General features: G+C 38.7%; 1 protein-coding gene across 1 annotated transcript; it reads right to left on the bottom strand.

The window, feature by feature from the left end:
* Nucleotides 1-2050: 2050 nt before the first annotated feature.
* LOC148374705 (E3 ubiquitin-protein ligase TRIM16) lies at nt 2051-15210 on the bottom strand. Its single transcript, XM_088355306.1, has 5 exons — nt 15140-15210; nt 6326-6352; nt 6180-6242; nt 4753-4892; nt 2051-2802 (listed from the first exon to the last, which is right to left on the bottom strand). The coding sequence occupies exons 1-5, from the start codon at nt 15159-15161 to the stop codon at nt 2404-2406; spliced, it is 651 nt and encodes a 216-aa protein (XP_088211432.1). The 5' UTR covers nt 15162-15210; the 3' UTR covers nt 2051-2403.
* Nucleotides 15211-16055: the final 845 nt, after the last annotated feature.

The following is a 16055-nucleotide window of genomic DNA, read 5'->3' as shown; positions in this document are numbered from 1 at the left end:
CTTGTTGTGTCTCATTGTAACGGTACAATAGAAAAAACATGGATACACTTATGGATAATGTAATGTACAGGTCTCAAACAGGCGGCCCGTGGGCCAGATCAGGCCCGCTAAGGGATTGAGTCCGGCCCGCGGACAACACTCAGAGAAGCGCAAGGGAAAAACAAGCTGCAGGTTGAAATATGCCAACTTGATGTTGCCAAAGCCAGGTGCCTCTCGCAAAGACACTGTACTTGTATTTCTTTCTCTTTCAGATATAGCTCTCTCTCTCTCTCTCTCTTTCTCTCTCTATCTCTATCTCTCAACCTCTTTTGCTCTAACATCCTTTTTTCCTTTTCTCTCATCTTTCTCTCTTCATACCCTTTTTTTCTCTTTTCTCTCCTTCTGTCTTTCTATTTCTTTGGATTTATTTCTTCCTCTCCCTTTCTTTTCCCCCTCTCATGACTTTTTATCTTTTGTTTCTCGCGCTCTCTCCTTCTCTCTCTTTTTCTTTCTTTGTCCCGCCCGCTCTCCTTTTCCCTCCCTCTCTGTTATTTCTTTTGTCTCTTTTTCTTTCTCTTTAATCTACTAGTCCGGCCCCCGACAGAATGTTTGTTTTATTGTGTGGCCCCCGAGTTTAAATGAGTTTGACACCCCTGATGTAATGCAATGACGACCAAAACGTCCTCTTTGCCATGTTTCAACTAGTTGAATTTGAGAGAAACACTTCATAAAAATATTAACCAACCCGGAAAAAAGGTATGTTGTGGGTGTTCTTTAAGTTATATTTGAATCATTTAAAAGGTAATTGGACTCAACTTATATAGTAATTTCTTAACTGTATAGAAAAAACTCACTTTCAAAATTTTAAAGTATTCCCGCACCTTAGTGCTTTTTGGTCACTTGGCCTTGCCTTTGCATTTCTTGTGATTAATGGCAGCTGGCATTATTTTGTATGGCATTGTCCTATGAATCATCATCACCCTGTACGGGTCACGCCAATGAGGACAGGTGCATGCTACACCGATACAGGGCACAATGAAATGTGCAAGAATTAGGAATCAGATATGGACATTTTTTGGACACCATGCAAAAAAAAATTAAGGATGTATTTCCCAGTAGTAAATTGTAATAGGAATACTTTCCTGAAACTGAAAATGTAAGTTACATGTTACTGTCATTTTACCCATCACTATTGGGAGCGATTTGTCTCAAACATTTAGATCTACAAATATGTTCCTGATGATTTCCTCAAGATCTACAAAATCACATGTATTGACAAATGCACACCCAAGATTAAAATTCACATATGTAAATTGCACATATATTTGTGGCCCTGCAAAATACATGATTCACACTGGATTTCTTCATTCATTGAGTCTGCAGAAATTGGAAATTTTGCTTTGAAAGTCCCTAAAGCTGGGGTGCGTATTTTGAGGTGTCCCTAATAAGTTGAAGAATTAAATATTTTCATAATTAAGTATGTGTTAACAATGCCCAACTGAGTTTAAAAGCCCTCCGTATATTTTTCCACTGTCCCTATCTGCTTTTATCTTACTTTCCTCATCAGCGTGACATTAGAATGATATCACGCTTGTGGTTGTGATTTTCTTTTATCCCAGGGTGGAAATGGTGAAAGTAAGAAAACAACTGATTCAAATAAAGTCCAAATGCAAACCCAAATCCTCAAAAAGATGAAAAAGAAATAATTTATTCAAGCCCATCTAAGAACTTCACACACTTGCACACGCAACCAAAGAAGATGCAATGATAATTTCAGCCAGAAGATGGCATCAGCAAGTAAAATATTTTGAAGTTATATACAGTACACCACTTTTAAAAAGTACTTGAATTGAAAAATGTAGCCGTGAAAAAGGTGTATGACCCTGCCAGATTTTCACGTGATTAGGAACTACCTATTAATATGACTCCCTTATGTTTTTAAATCTTTCATGTCTAATGCATCATTTTGAAAGTGAATTCAAAATAAGAAAAAACTGTTTTTTTTTGCACTTTAGGAATCTTTTGCCAGAACCGATAACCTTTTTAAATGAAACCGAGCCATAAGTTAATGTAATATTTTCACCCGAAAATTTATTGTCAGAAAACAGTGTTATCCTTGGAAAAATACAAACTTCCAGATATTAGAATTAAAAACAAATGCCACTTCTTCCCCCATTTAAATGAAACACACTTTTAAAGAGACGCTGGCTATATTTGGCACACTGGAAAATCTAAGACAAACTACTACATGTTAAGATGCAAATTCACCTTTGCCATAAAAAAACATTGGAAAAAAGAGGAAAACCATACTATGCTAAAATAAAACAACCGGGCATCAACACTAACACGCAACATCTACTTTGGACTCCTCATGCTTGTTCCACCTTAAATGTTCGCTCTTTTCACTCGTTAGCCCTCAGCGGTTTACTGATCTTTTTTCCGGAGGAGGCAGAAGGAGTTTGTGCCCACCCACATGGCAGGCAGGAGCTTCTCCTGCATGCTGGTCTTGAATTTGTGCAACTGCCTCACTTCTTTGTCCCCTTCGCCCTCCACCAGCAAGAACTTGATGATGCCAGCTGGCTGGTCCACGTACACGCCTATTGTGTTGCCCTGGGGCATGTCCATGTCCACGTTCTCGCCGTTGTGCCACACCTGGTAGCAGGAGCCCGACCAGCCTACGCCCCATGAACTGGCGTTCTCGCCCAGGCCACATGCGCCTTCCTTGCGAGGTGCGCTCTCCGCCACCACGCCGATCACCACCCAGCCGTCGTAATCCACCTCCCAGTAGCCGCGGGAGCCCAGGAGGCCCTCCTTACACGCCACCTGAGACCGAATGGGAGGTGGGACATGTGCCAGTATTAAATAGATCATTTTCTCATTAACTTCAAAAATAACAATTTTCCTAAAGCAGAACTATACTCAAAGGATTGCTCATATATTGTAAGGGTAAAATAAAATATCCAAGCCACAAATGATGCATTGTGTATTGTTCAATGTGGTACTCCAAACTTCTGAACAATATAGTTTTCTCACAATGATTTACGAGCTATCTATCTATCTATCCAGGTCATATCCCGCGAGAGGGGTGACCGACAGCAAGAAAAACACATTCAAAAACAGAAAATAAAAAAAGGGAAAAATTTAGATTCAGGATCTAGCATCAGTAATTGTTTCACAAACGCATCTGCCCTTCATTGCCGAAATCATCTCTGAAAACCGGTATGGCGCTTTACACCAAAAACCTACAGACATCAGATGATGAAGGTGCTATGTCTAAGTCAGATTAGAAGGCCTCTCTTGTTACTGGTAACCATGGAAACCATGCAGAGGAGCAAACCTCTACGAAAAAAATGGCCTGGAGAGGAATGGCGCCACCCATCTGTACTTACCCCAACACACTACCGGAAAAGGTGCCCCTACGGCCCTAATGGTTAAAGGAGAATAATGCTGTCTGTTGGTCGTGTGATAATAAATACATTATACCTTTCAAATTTGATCTAATGGTGTTTTCACTTGATTTGCACCACTGACTTTTTTTTTCAGAATATTGTGGAATGTAAGGTAATTTCATTGTATTGTTGACATTATTATGCAGTACAGCGGAACCTCGGTTCTCGACCATAATCCGTTCCTGAACCCTGTTCGAAAACCGATTTGTTCGATCACCAAAAATCATTTTTCCCATTAAAAGTAATGTAAAATCGCTTTAATCCGTTACAACACCCTGAATGTTTACTGTAAACGTAAACATGAAGCTAACCCAGGCTAATCGTACGTTCGCGTTAGCGTAATCTTCCGTACGAAAGATTACGCTGACATGAACGTGTACAACTAAAAAAATCAGGTCGTTTACACGTCATTTAGCACCCGGGTTTCCACAAAAAGTGGTGAGCGGTTAAAGGATAAAGAAAATAATTATTAATAGGATTTCTTACCTTTGTGTGGTCTGCAGAAGCCATGCTCTATTCCCTCGAAAGAAGGGAAACTCGCACACCTTCTTCATATTTTGCTATTATTTATTTCTTAAATGCAATAGTTGTACGCACTACTCTTCTTTTTTCACCTGTAGCAACTTTGCTGCTTGCACCGACCTTCTTCGGAGGCATAATTAGGGGCTAAAATACTCCGTTCATCGATATCTAAAGCGAAAGCGAAAAGAAGTGCGCTCGCACGTCATAACAGTTCTTCACGAGGGGTGGGGGCAATCTACACCCGTACGCCGCTCAGCATCGCACCCTAGCGTACCGGCGTTCAAACTCCGGTTTTTTGAACGAAAAGCGATGCAAGATTTTCTCAATTTTTGGTCGAGAACCGATTTGTTCGAACTGAGAGGCGTTCGAAAACCGAGGTTCCACTGTATTTGTATTTTTCTTACACTGATGCTTTTTTGTGTCAGTCCTGCATTCTGGTTTGGTTTCCTCTTTTCCTCTCTCCTTGTCTCGCTTGTCTTTACTTCATTTGGTCACTCATTTCCTGGCTCTAATTTCCACCCTATTCCTGGTGTCACTTGTCCGAACTACTCTTAATTCACACCACTCCTTCTTCACTATTCAAACACTCAATTTCTTTGGCTTAGTGCTAGTTGGTTGCCCATCTTTTCATGTCTAAAGCCTTCTAACATAAGCCTCACCTAAAGGAAGCTGACCTAATACTCCGCCATCTTGCTGCTATCAGTATTTTAATTTAAAAAAAAAACACTACATTCGGTGAAATGTTTAAAACGTAATTAAAACACCCACACACCCAAAAAAGACTTTGAGCAGTCTGGCTTACCTGCGGGGCGTGTTCGTATCTCTCTGGTCTGTTGGGATATGGACAGACAGCATCAGATGTGCGTGCCACCTTAGCTCCATTTTCTGAGATCCAGAGCAGTTTTTGTGCAGTTTTGTCATCCAAAGAAAGTGGTATCCAGTCTGGACATAGTCGAGAAAATTTTTAGCCAAGCAAGAGAAAAAGTGCAGATAGATTCATGTCAGCGCCCACGATTAATCGAAGAGAAGCACAATAAATCTGCGGTGACTTAACTGTATTTAACTTCGTTTTTAGCCTTCAGTGTCTTGTTTGCCTCATTAGTACAGTTTATGGTTATGATGGCAAAAAGGCGGTAGAGGACATCAAGTGTATTGCACTATACTATACTTATTAAATACCTTTTTAGCATAAAATCTATTGATAGTCATAACAACACAGTACATATATCTAAGCTAAACTACTTTATTAATCCCGATTTGTGCGGTTAGTTTGTGTGTGCGTGGTTGTGTGTTTGTATGTGACTTATAGATTCTGAAACGGCTCGCCCAGTTTTGTTGAAATTTCACACAGTTGTACTGTAGGCACCCCTCCAGTTTTTTCAGCTAAATTTCCTGTCAAAGCCCCACCCCAATAAATAACAAGATTGATGAAATCCTGCTTTCGTGTGGTCTTCTTTTGTAGAGTCTCCATTGCCCTCTGGCGGCCATATTGAGTACTTCAGCTCTAGACCAGATCAAGCAGCCGAATACAATGTTTTATCTGCCTGGCCATGCTTGTTTTGGTAACTTGGTACCATGTTTACTTTGTAATTTAGCATGGATTTTAAAAGCAGGTGGTGGGCAAACACTTACTCGTACGGACTGACCCTTTAGCCATGCAGATAATTTGAGACATATCCTTTAAAATCATATTTTTTCTGTTATTTGAAAAGTGAATTTTAAGATATAGTATGTACATGTAAGCAGGTTAGGTTTATGGATTGGATTGGATGTTTTTTCCTAATAACGATTCAATCACAAACCAGTCATTTCAGCCTGGATCAGATTGAGCCACACATAGTTTGCACAGAACTTGTTGCTAAAGAGCCGGATAGCTTATGCTTAAAAATCTTTTTGTGATCACAAAAGCATTATGTGTAACAAATACAAGTTGACAATGTAGTTAGCATCACTTATATTCTCAAGGTTATCTGGTATACGTTAAAAAATAGTTTAATATGAACTAAGGTAAATGGAAATAAGTCTCGTAGCATCTCATTGTCTGAAGACGTCTACTGGAGTTGACATCTTATGACGTCATTATCACATGTAAATGAAAATGAGCACAAATCTTCTACAGTCACACAGTCACGTTCATTTGTTCAACTCAGGGTAGACCAGATGACTTTGATGTTTGATACAAATCTTAAAGTTGACTAAATTATACATTTCCGGAAGCATTTGACTGACATTTGATGAAGTCTGCCCTGGTAGTTGGCTCAGGGATGTTGGGTTCATAGGGCGGCAGTTTCTCTGGGGAAACATAAAACAACCATTTAAAGTGAGTATTAGTTGTTACATATCTCACAATAGAGTACTTTTGTTTATGAGTTTACCCTGTGTCGCGCCACTGCTTTTTCTTCCTGTAAAAAAGAGAAGGGAGTTAACCAAAGCCCATAACAGCTGCGGTGCAAGCTGCAAGTTTCCCCTTAAAATGATGCTCCTTCAAATTTAAGAACTGCATTCACAGAATTTACTCTTTGGAATTCAGAGAAAGTTTGTAAACAATTTTGGGTAAGGCTTTCCATTTTTGTTGCATGTCTACAAGACATAAGTATGGAGGACCGATCCTGCCATAGGTAGAAATATATCAATAACTATATATATCAATAACTATATATGCCATATAAATAAACACATACATCATGTACTATCTAAATATAGGACATAATTGCACTTTATTCATTAAATTTGTCATTTATTCACTTGCGTTTTTTTTTTATTGTGGATTTTGTCACTTCAAATTTATTTGTAAAGCACTTTCCAGGTAAAAACATTGCAACTCAAAGTGCTGTATAAAAGCGCTCAGTAAACAACAAAAAAGACAAATCCCCGCCCAGCAACCCATAACAGATATACAGACACACGCAATGGTTAAAATACTTTTTTTTTTGTTTTTTAGATACATAGTAATAGAAAACAAACATAATTTATTGCAAGGCACAGACTAACCGTGAGAGAAAAGGCACCCGAGGGAGGCCTATCCACCATACCTATCAACCTCCACGGCTCCATGCCCGTACAAACTGTCGTATTTTCCCGTACAAAACACAAAATAATTGTACACCATATATATATTTTTTTTTTTTTTGGGGGGGGGGGAAGATGCATGATGGGAAATCCCCAGGCGGCAGACGCATGCGATTGACAAATTTGCGTTTTTCCGTACAGATTTCCTGGTACGTCATACTGGTCTTAAAATGCATAAAAAACGTACTTTGTATGGCAAAACCGTACAGGTTGACAGGTATGCTATCCACACTGATAAGGTTGGTGGTAGATGGCCTCAGGATGTTCAGCCATTGAACCAGACCCTACCAGTGTGGTTCCCCCAAATGAGGAAACACAGAGAAATAAAAATAGAACTAAAAACAACTGCCAAACAAAACAGAAAAGTATATAATAAAAAAGTAAAGTATGATGCAGTAAAATATTAGAAGTTAAACAGGGCATAACTAAATAAAAATGATCACTTAAAAGCCATATTAAAAAAGTGGGTTTTGAGCCTTCTCTTAAAAATAGGAAGGGCCTCAGCAGACCTGATGTCCTCCGGTACTGTTCCATTGGTGAGGACCAAAGTAGCTGAATGCTGCTTCACCGTAGGTTTTGGTCCTCACCCTAGGAACAATCAACAAACCGCTGTCAGAAGACCTCAAGGACTGCAAAGGCTGATATAATAAAGGCAAATCAGAAAGGATGGCTTAAGACCGTTTAAGACATTTAGAAACTAGTAGAAGCACCTTAAAATTGATCCTTTAACGCACAGGATTTTTTAAACTGGTCTACTGTGATAACTCCCCCCGGTCCTTGTCATGTATTTTGTCACAGCAAAAGGTTATTCAAATGATAAGGTGGGCCGGTTGCCTAAGCTTTTAACCTATTATTGATAGGTGATAAAGAAAGGCACTCCAGTTGAACATTGAATGGTCTGCATCTATAAAACGCATTTACGGTAACTGAAGACCTTCACACTTACCCATTCACACATACTCACACACTGATAGCATGTCAGCCATGCTTATTGGGGGCATTAGGGGTTCAGTGTCTCGCCCAAGTACACTTTGACATATAACACGGAGGAGCCAGGAATTGAACCTGCTACCTCTTGATCCCAAGACCAGTACTTTATCTCCTATTTAACTATTAAACTTGTAGATCTCATTTATGTTATATATTTAGGCACAGAAGTAGGTGTTTTACTTATGTGTTCATTTTTTTTACAATATATGGCATACATTTGTAGGCATTTGTTTATACATTTATTTCTACACCTGGCAGGATTAGTCCACCACACAAAAGCAAATTCGCTTGCAATCCGCTTGATTTCATGCTGTGACACAATAAAATCACAGCATTATTTTGTAGTTTTCATACATGTTTTAAATTCTTTAACTCCAATACAGTGGTATTAGTACTAGAATAAAATACCTTACAAAAAGTAGCATTATAACTTACACTCAGTATTTATCTATCACGTACAGTTTCATGTGGGGGAGCGAACTCCTTCCCAAAAAACATCTTGGGTAGTGATGGGCGGCGCCAGGCTGTACTTGCCCAAGACACACCACAGGAAATGGTGCCCCTACAACCCTAGCAGTTAAGGAATCTCTGAACTATAAACTTATAACAACACTTTTTTGATAAAGTAGGCAGTAAATGAACTTGATTTCTTGGTTGAAAAAATAAATCTGATTTGTTTTAGAAAATTAGGTGATCCCTACAAACAATTTCTAAAATTAATATTAAACACTTCACCTGAATGTTGCTTAATCACTTTGACACTTCCTATCATCAATTGTTGTGTGTGAGAGGTCAATATAACTATCATGTAACAAAGTTGGGTGGTGTTTTGCGTTTACTCGAAGTTGCGTGAGAGGGCTTAACAAGCAGCCTCAGACGCCAGGATGGTCCTGGCATCATCCTGACATTCCCCGCTGAGATCTAAGAACAGCGGATAAATCTGTCCTGTATCACAGCAATCAAATGTTTGAAGTAGGATGCCAAATTTGCACTAAATAGATCCGTTATCGTGATGCTAGCTTGAATTACAAGGTCCCAACTTAGAAGTTTCTTTTGCTTGGTCAATTTTTGCAAGCCACTGTTTTGAGACACTTTCACTATTTTTCATTGCACTACAATTATGCTGCAATTTACAAGCACTTCCTCATAAATATATGGGGAAGGGACTCTTACATTTGTCATCCCTTTATTTTCATGTGTTCACTTTGCAATGTGATGTATGTTGCAACATGAAGGATAAACGAGAAAATAAATTATTTTGTCTCTATTTCACGTTTATCCTAAAGTGCCATGTCTAATCTCTTTGTAAACAATGTTCACGATGTTGTCAATGACTATGAAGACATTTCCAATTCTAAGATATAAGTATAATGTCCTCATATGTAAGGTCGGCGAACCACAGTTCTCTTTCACACAACGGAAAAAACAACAGATTTCACATTTTGTTTTATCATCAATTCTACTTCCCCCCAACAAAACACACCTACTTTATGTTTGTTGACAAATTAATCCGTTCATATATTGTTCAACCACTCTGCAGCGATTCCCAGCTAATCGTAGAGGATGATTACCAATTTCCACCGCAAATAAAAACTAAAAAAAAAAAAATAGTAAAATGTTTACTTCATTATTTTGAATTATCAATTGATATATTTAGTAGTTGGAGATATTTAAACCTTTTTTTCAACTTTAACTTGTTTTTGTACTGGTTTAGCATTACAGACCGAACAGAACTTGTAAAATAACAACTTTATTCTTGCAAATCTACAATATTTTCATAAACAGGAATGACTATCTTGATAGAAATATGTTCTATGCTTGCCTAAATGTTTAAATGTAGCTTTTAGGTTTTTATTACGAGTGTGAAATATTAACTAAGAATCAAATCCACTTATTTCTCCTTGTTGTTGTTTTGTGATTGTTTTAGTTAGTGCATCCATCAACAAAATTGTATATGTTTATATTCAAACAATACGGATCATTGGTTGCTCTAAATTACATATATTGAAGTCAAAGCCCGAAGGCCCCATTCAACCCCCAAAAAGGTTTTTTTACGGCCCCAAATGATCTGATTTATTTTTGAATGATAAATCGGAATTCCATCCATCCATTCACCCATTGTCTTCCGCTTATGTGGGGTTGGGTCGCGGGGGCTGCAGCCTTAACAGGAAAGCCTAGATGTCCCTTTCCCTAGCCATTCCCCCCAGCTCATTTGACGGGTTCCCGAGGCGTTCCCAGGCCAGCCTCGAGACATAGTCTCTCCAGCGTGTCCTGGGTCTCCCCTCGGGGCCTCCTGCTGGTGGAACATGCCCGGAAGACCTCTCGAGGGAGGCATCCTTATCAGATGCCCGAGCCACCTCGACTGGCTCCTCTAAATGCAGAGGCGCAGTGGCTCTACACAGAGTCCCTCCCGGATGACTGAGCTTCTCACCTTCTCTCTAAGGGAGAGTCCAGCCACCCTGCGGAGGAAACTCATTTCAGACACTTGGATCCGGGATCATGTTCTTTCGGTCATAACCCACAGTTCATGACCATAGGTGAGGGTAGGAACGTAGATCGACCAGTAGAGTTTTGTCTTTCGGCTCAGCTCCCTCTTCACCACAACGGACCGGTACAGGGTCCGAATGACGGCAGACGCTGCACCGACCCGTCTGTCAATCTCTTGTTCCATCCGAAATCAGAATTCATTGTTTATTTGTTTTCTCTGTTACCTGTCCCTGCACTTTATTTTATTATAGTTTAGTTAATTATAGAGAAAATGTTGCTTTATTTTACCTGATCATATTGGAATACATTTGTCAGTTTTTTAGTAGATTCAAATAAAGTAGGTTGAATAGACTATTAGAATTAGAATTGTCTTTAGTGTCATTGACATAAACGTTGTGGAATGAGTTTAGACATGGCCCACCAGGATAAAACCTGTAATATAGAGACTTTGAAAAGAAAAGAGATAAAAAAGACTTTGAGGGTGAATAGGCCTAAAAAAATAATTACAGCATAGTGCTTACAAAAACTGGCCTGAGTTCTAATAATAATAATGCAATGAACAAGTGCATGGTATATATATATATATATATATATATATATATATATATATATATATATAAAGCGCTCGTTTTGGGATCGATTCCCGGTCCTCCGTGTTATATATCGAAGTGTACTTGGGCAAGACACTGAATCCCCTGATAAGCAGGTAGTTGCCTTGCATGGCTGACACTGTTATCGGTATGTGAGTGTGTGTGAATGGGTAAGTGTGAAGCACATTGTAAAGCGCTTTGGGAGCTCTTCATTGATTTGAGAAGCGCTATAGAAATGCAGACCATTATTTATTTACAAATAAACATAACTTGACTTGGGCATCAACTGTTCTGTACATGGCTTTGCTAGCCTACTCATAGCTGCTAGAAAAAGGACCAAAAACACATTCACCAATAGACTGAAAGTGTATCCAAAAACCAACCTTTAAATAAGAATCGCTTGAAAAATGAACGAAAAATGATTCAAAGAGCCGACCGATAAACAACAAAACGGCCCAAAAAAAAGGACAACCATTTATTTACCACAAATGAACTAAAATGTAAACATTTGAAGAATATACTGAAAAGTATGAAAAATAATTGAAAAGTATGGAAAATGTGTAATAGCTGCACCGCTTATCCTCAGTAGGGTCGAGGGGGTGCTGGAGCCCATCCCAGCTATCTTCGGGCAGTCGGCAGGGGACACCCTGAACCGGTTGCCAGCCAGTCGCAGGGCACACAGACAACTCACTCGCTCGTTCACACCTAGGGACAATTTGGACCGGCCAATTAACCTAACATGCATGTTTTTGGAATGTGGGAGGAAACCGGAATGTGGGAGGAAACCGGAGTGCCCGGAGGAAACCCATATATATATATATAATTTTTTATAATTTTTCACAGTTTTGTGCAATAGTACATATATATCACAGTTTCATTTGCCAACAACAAAAGTAAAAACCCATAATTGTTTTCAGTTATAACATTTGATCAGGCCGGCCCCCGCTTTGAACCTTAATTTTTTATTTGGCCCTTCCATCTGTTTGACTCTGACACCCTTGCTCTAAATTAGGATAATATTATTTCTTCTACCATTACCAATTAAGAGGTGCAAGCTTTATAGAAGGCAGCCAAAGACCACATCCAAGAAGGCAGAGGATTACAAGATCCACTTGGCTGTATGGGAGGCTTTCTAGCCATGTGATGAAGACATTTTACAACAAAGGTCAACTCCAGTGAGGGTTGTCCTCATCCTGTCTTGCTCTTTCCCAGATGAAAGGAGAGACTTGACAGATTAATTGCTCGCCTTCAATACAAAGGATCATCAAGGCAATGTGACGCGATAAAAACACGAATTATCAGTGAGCTATGAATGGGCCATGCGTGCTATTGCCCAGCTGCTATATTGACACAATACTAAATCTTAAATTACCTGTACAACGTTCAAGTAAAAGTTAAAGATGGGTAGTGTTGTTTGAGGTGTCCTTAAAAAGTTGAAAGTTAAATATTTTCTCCATTACCTATGTGTTAATAATGCTCAACTGAGTTTTGAAGAGCTCTTATGATTTATTTTCCACCGCGCCTATCTAGTTTAATCTTACTTTTATCGGGGCTGTTCAGGGCGAAACACACTAGGTTTGAGGAATAAGAGCTGGAGAGGTAATGGAGAGTGATATCAATCTCACCCCGGCAGGTTTTTATTTTAATTGTCAGTGTAGCATGAAAATGATGAAAGTAAGAAAAGGCCTGCTTTAGTAGAGTGCAAACGCCAACTCAAACCTCATAAAAGATTTAAAAAAAAAAGAGAGATTATTCGAGCACATCTAAGGAATTCACGTTCAAGCACACCCATCATGAATGAGCTGAGGCTGTGATCATGACATGAGAGTATCAAAGTTCCAAATTCTGTGTACCTCCTATATGGTTGAATTATTTTCAAGTTATGAATGACTGTTAGACCACAAAAAAAAAGAAAAAAAAAGACAAAAATAAGGGGAACGTGTCTTCTTGTAACTTTGTTCATTTGTTAAAAAATTACATTAATTTCTCGCAAGTTTCCAACTTTGTTCATGTAAACACAATTGAAGTACAAGTAATAAAACCATATTGTTGGCTGTCTAGTTTAAAACGGCAATCAACTAAAATGGCCAAAAAAGCTACCACTCATTTGTAAATAATTTAAACGACTAAAAAATGCAATATGGTTATTTTGATAATAATTTCCGCCTATAATGCTCTAACTCAAGCGTACGGCCCTCGAGCTGGATCAGGCCCATTAGATGGTTCATTCTGAGTATTTCAAAGAAAGAATCGAGTCTTTAAGTAATTTCTAACAAAAGTTATGATTTTTTTAAATAGATGCAACCCAAATGCTCTTTCCGGCCACTAGAGGGCAGTGTTGAGTGTGCATAGCGCGGTGAGGTGGTTCAGGTGTAAAACGGCATTCACTCAACGGTTAAAATAAACCTGCTAACACATTCAGTGCCAAACATAGATATTTTTCCCCCCATAGTTTGTGAATAAATGTGTTGTGTTTAGAATAGTTACCTTGTCATTCGTGTGTATCATATGTACAGTAAGTTACCAATTCAGGCTGAATAATAAAGCATAATACTGAAAAACAAAGCTAAATCAGACATTTTTTACAGATGCTGCGTGAAAGTCTGGATCAAGCCCTGGAGCCAAACTGAGTTTGACATCCCTGCTGTAACTGTCCAGAAACTCCAATCACCAATCACATTGAACCCTACCAGTATGTTTATATATATTGTTAATGCCATCATTAATGAAGTGTCACATTTACCATGAATAAAGTTCAAAAGTTCAAAAAGGCTTTTCCTCACAATTGCTTTTAGCCATCAGAAGTCGTACAGATCCCCAGGCATCTGATAGAGGTGTGTAGATCTTGTATATCTGCTAAGCTAGCAGTAAATGTGAGTGATGGGATTGATGGCAGGTGGATGGAGCCAAAAGCGACGATGGATAAAGACTCCTAAAATATGTTGACTGGGAAAACACGTCTCATTAATCAAGTTGGATAAAAAAGGGCTTCAAATAGACTCTTGGTGTAGGCTACACGGGAGGCCACAACTCCTACATTGGCCACATGTGAAGCACTTCAGCTCTTTGCCGCCAAGGTCCGTTGTAAAATTTCGTAAACCGAGCTGGCATGAGGTCATGTTTTGGGTACTTCACTTACTGCACAGGAAGCGCATGCTGTGGAATAACCGATTGGCAGGATTTAAGGAAACGGCTTCTGTGCCGTGTGCAGCGTGATGAAATGATGAATGAGGACTTAAATCCGCTACCAGGAAGAGCTAATGCTGGTAAGGCAAAACCCTTTCGGTGTGACCATCTTTTACTCTCGTGTATGCAGGCAAGATTAAATTCACTGAAGTTCGCATAGATCAGACATATGTATTAAATTAATCAAATGTTCTCCATGAAAACAGAAGTATTTTAAATAATCATAATTTTACAGTTCCCCTAAATGTTCAGCATTTTTTATAACTTGAAAAGCAATTTTTTACATTTCTTTCAGAGTCACCCAAAGTCGAGTAAGCAAATACATGTTTTGTCTAAGTTACATTTTTTTGTCCTGTTGAAAACTTGTGCTTGATAAGTTGATAGTATCAAGTACAAAATGCATTTTTTCTCTTTTTTGTTATTGAAGAAAAAATAATTTGGGGGGGAGAGAACTTGATAAATATATTTAAAAGTAGGATATTATTTAAAGAGTGTTGATGCACTCAATATTTTAATACACATGTTCTGTTTGAAAAAAAAACATTATTATTTTCCCCACACATGTTTTAAATGGTTTTCAATGTTTTTTTCTAATACATTTACCATTCCTGTATTTACAGAAACGCTTTATTTTGAAAAACATACACACAATTTGAAATTCAATATTTGGAAAATTGTATCATTTTAATTCTTCATATTAAACAGTTTTTCCCTCCCCCACCTTTCAGGAAATTATTTAGGGAAATGTGTCACACACCCGAAAGAATATATGAAACAAAAATGTGACTTTCATTTTCTTATTTTTGTTGAAATTTTAAGTTTGCATTCTTTGTTTTGTTTCAATAGTCGGTCGTCTTGTGTTCTTACCTGCTTTCTTGGGTACAGGCATGTTGCTAGATTGGGTTTTGTGACTTGTGAGGTCGGTGCCAGTCAGTGAAGTGATGCCTTCTTGGAGTGTGGTCCTCTTATTACCTTCCAGATGAACCGAGGTGGGGGATGAGCTAAGCAGATCGCCCATCACACTTGACACGGGGTAAGGTGTCCAATGAGGACTTGACATGTGCGTTTGCTTATTTACATTCACGTGCAGGCTGCATGTGCAAAGTTATGAAAAGAACATGATGCATATTCAAGGAGTCTGACGTCATGCTATCTTCAAACTATCATTGCAAAAAAACCAAAACCTTACCATATTGATCATTGGAACCGAACTCAGCCCTGTAATCCATATTTAAACCCCATAAAGAGACAAACCCTACTTTGATACCTTACCCCATAGGTGTCAAGTACATCTGCAGTCATTTGGCTGTGGTTTAACATAAGGTTTTCACCCTGTCAAACATAAATGAGCGTGGCTGTTGATGACTGGATTTAGAGACCTATGCCTTACGCCAGGGGTCTCCAACCCTTTTTAAACTGAGAGCTACTTTTTGTTACTTCCTAGAAAAAAAGTTTTAAATGCATTTATTTTATGACTTATTTTTTAATCACTATGTTATTATTAGGTGAATTATTGGAAGTAGGGTTAAATCATTTTACTAGACAATCCCAATGACCCAGCATTGGTGAGCTATTTTCAGAAGTGGTCCGCAGCTACTTCATCTGTCATCAGGGGCACTCTGGTGCCCACGGGCACCACGTTGGAGACCCCCTGCCCTACAATGTATTAAAAACCCATTAAACCTGTAATACTATTCTATAACCTTGCTCTGAAAACCCATATTGTAGCCCTCATCCATATGCATGATTTTAGTTTGAATTTCTTCAAAATGAACATAAATAT

Source organism: Urocampus carinirostris, chromosome 1 (genome assembly GCF_059441175.1).
Source record: "Urocampus carinirostris isolate Australia breed hairy pipefish chromosome 1, RoL_Ucar_1.0, whole genome shotgun sequence".
NCBI lineage: Eukaryota > Metazoa > Chordata > Actinopteri > Syngnathiformes > Syngnathidae > Urocampus > Urocampus carinirostris.
This window is presented reverse-complemented; position numbering and strand designations above follow the sequence as displayed.

What these genes read in the sequence shown, in the direction of transcription:
- LOC148374705 (XM_088355306.1), bottom strand. Translation starts at nt 15,161, where the DNA reads ATGCCTGTACCCAAGAAAGCAG. An exon ending in AAGCAGTGGCGCGACACAGG is followed by an intron (nt 6,243 to 6,325) that starts GTAAACTCATAA and finishes ATGTTTCCCCAG; the next exon opens with AGAAACTGCCGCCCTATGAA. An exon ending in CAGGGCAGACTTCATCAAAT is followed by an intron (nt 4,893 to 6,179) that starts GTCAGTCAAATG and finishes GACTATGTCCAG; the next exon opens with ACTGGATACCACTTTCTTTG.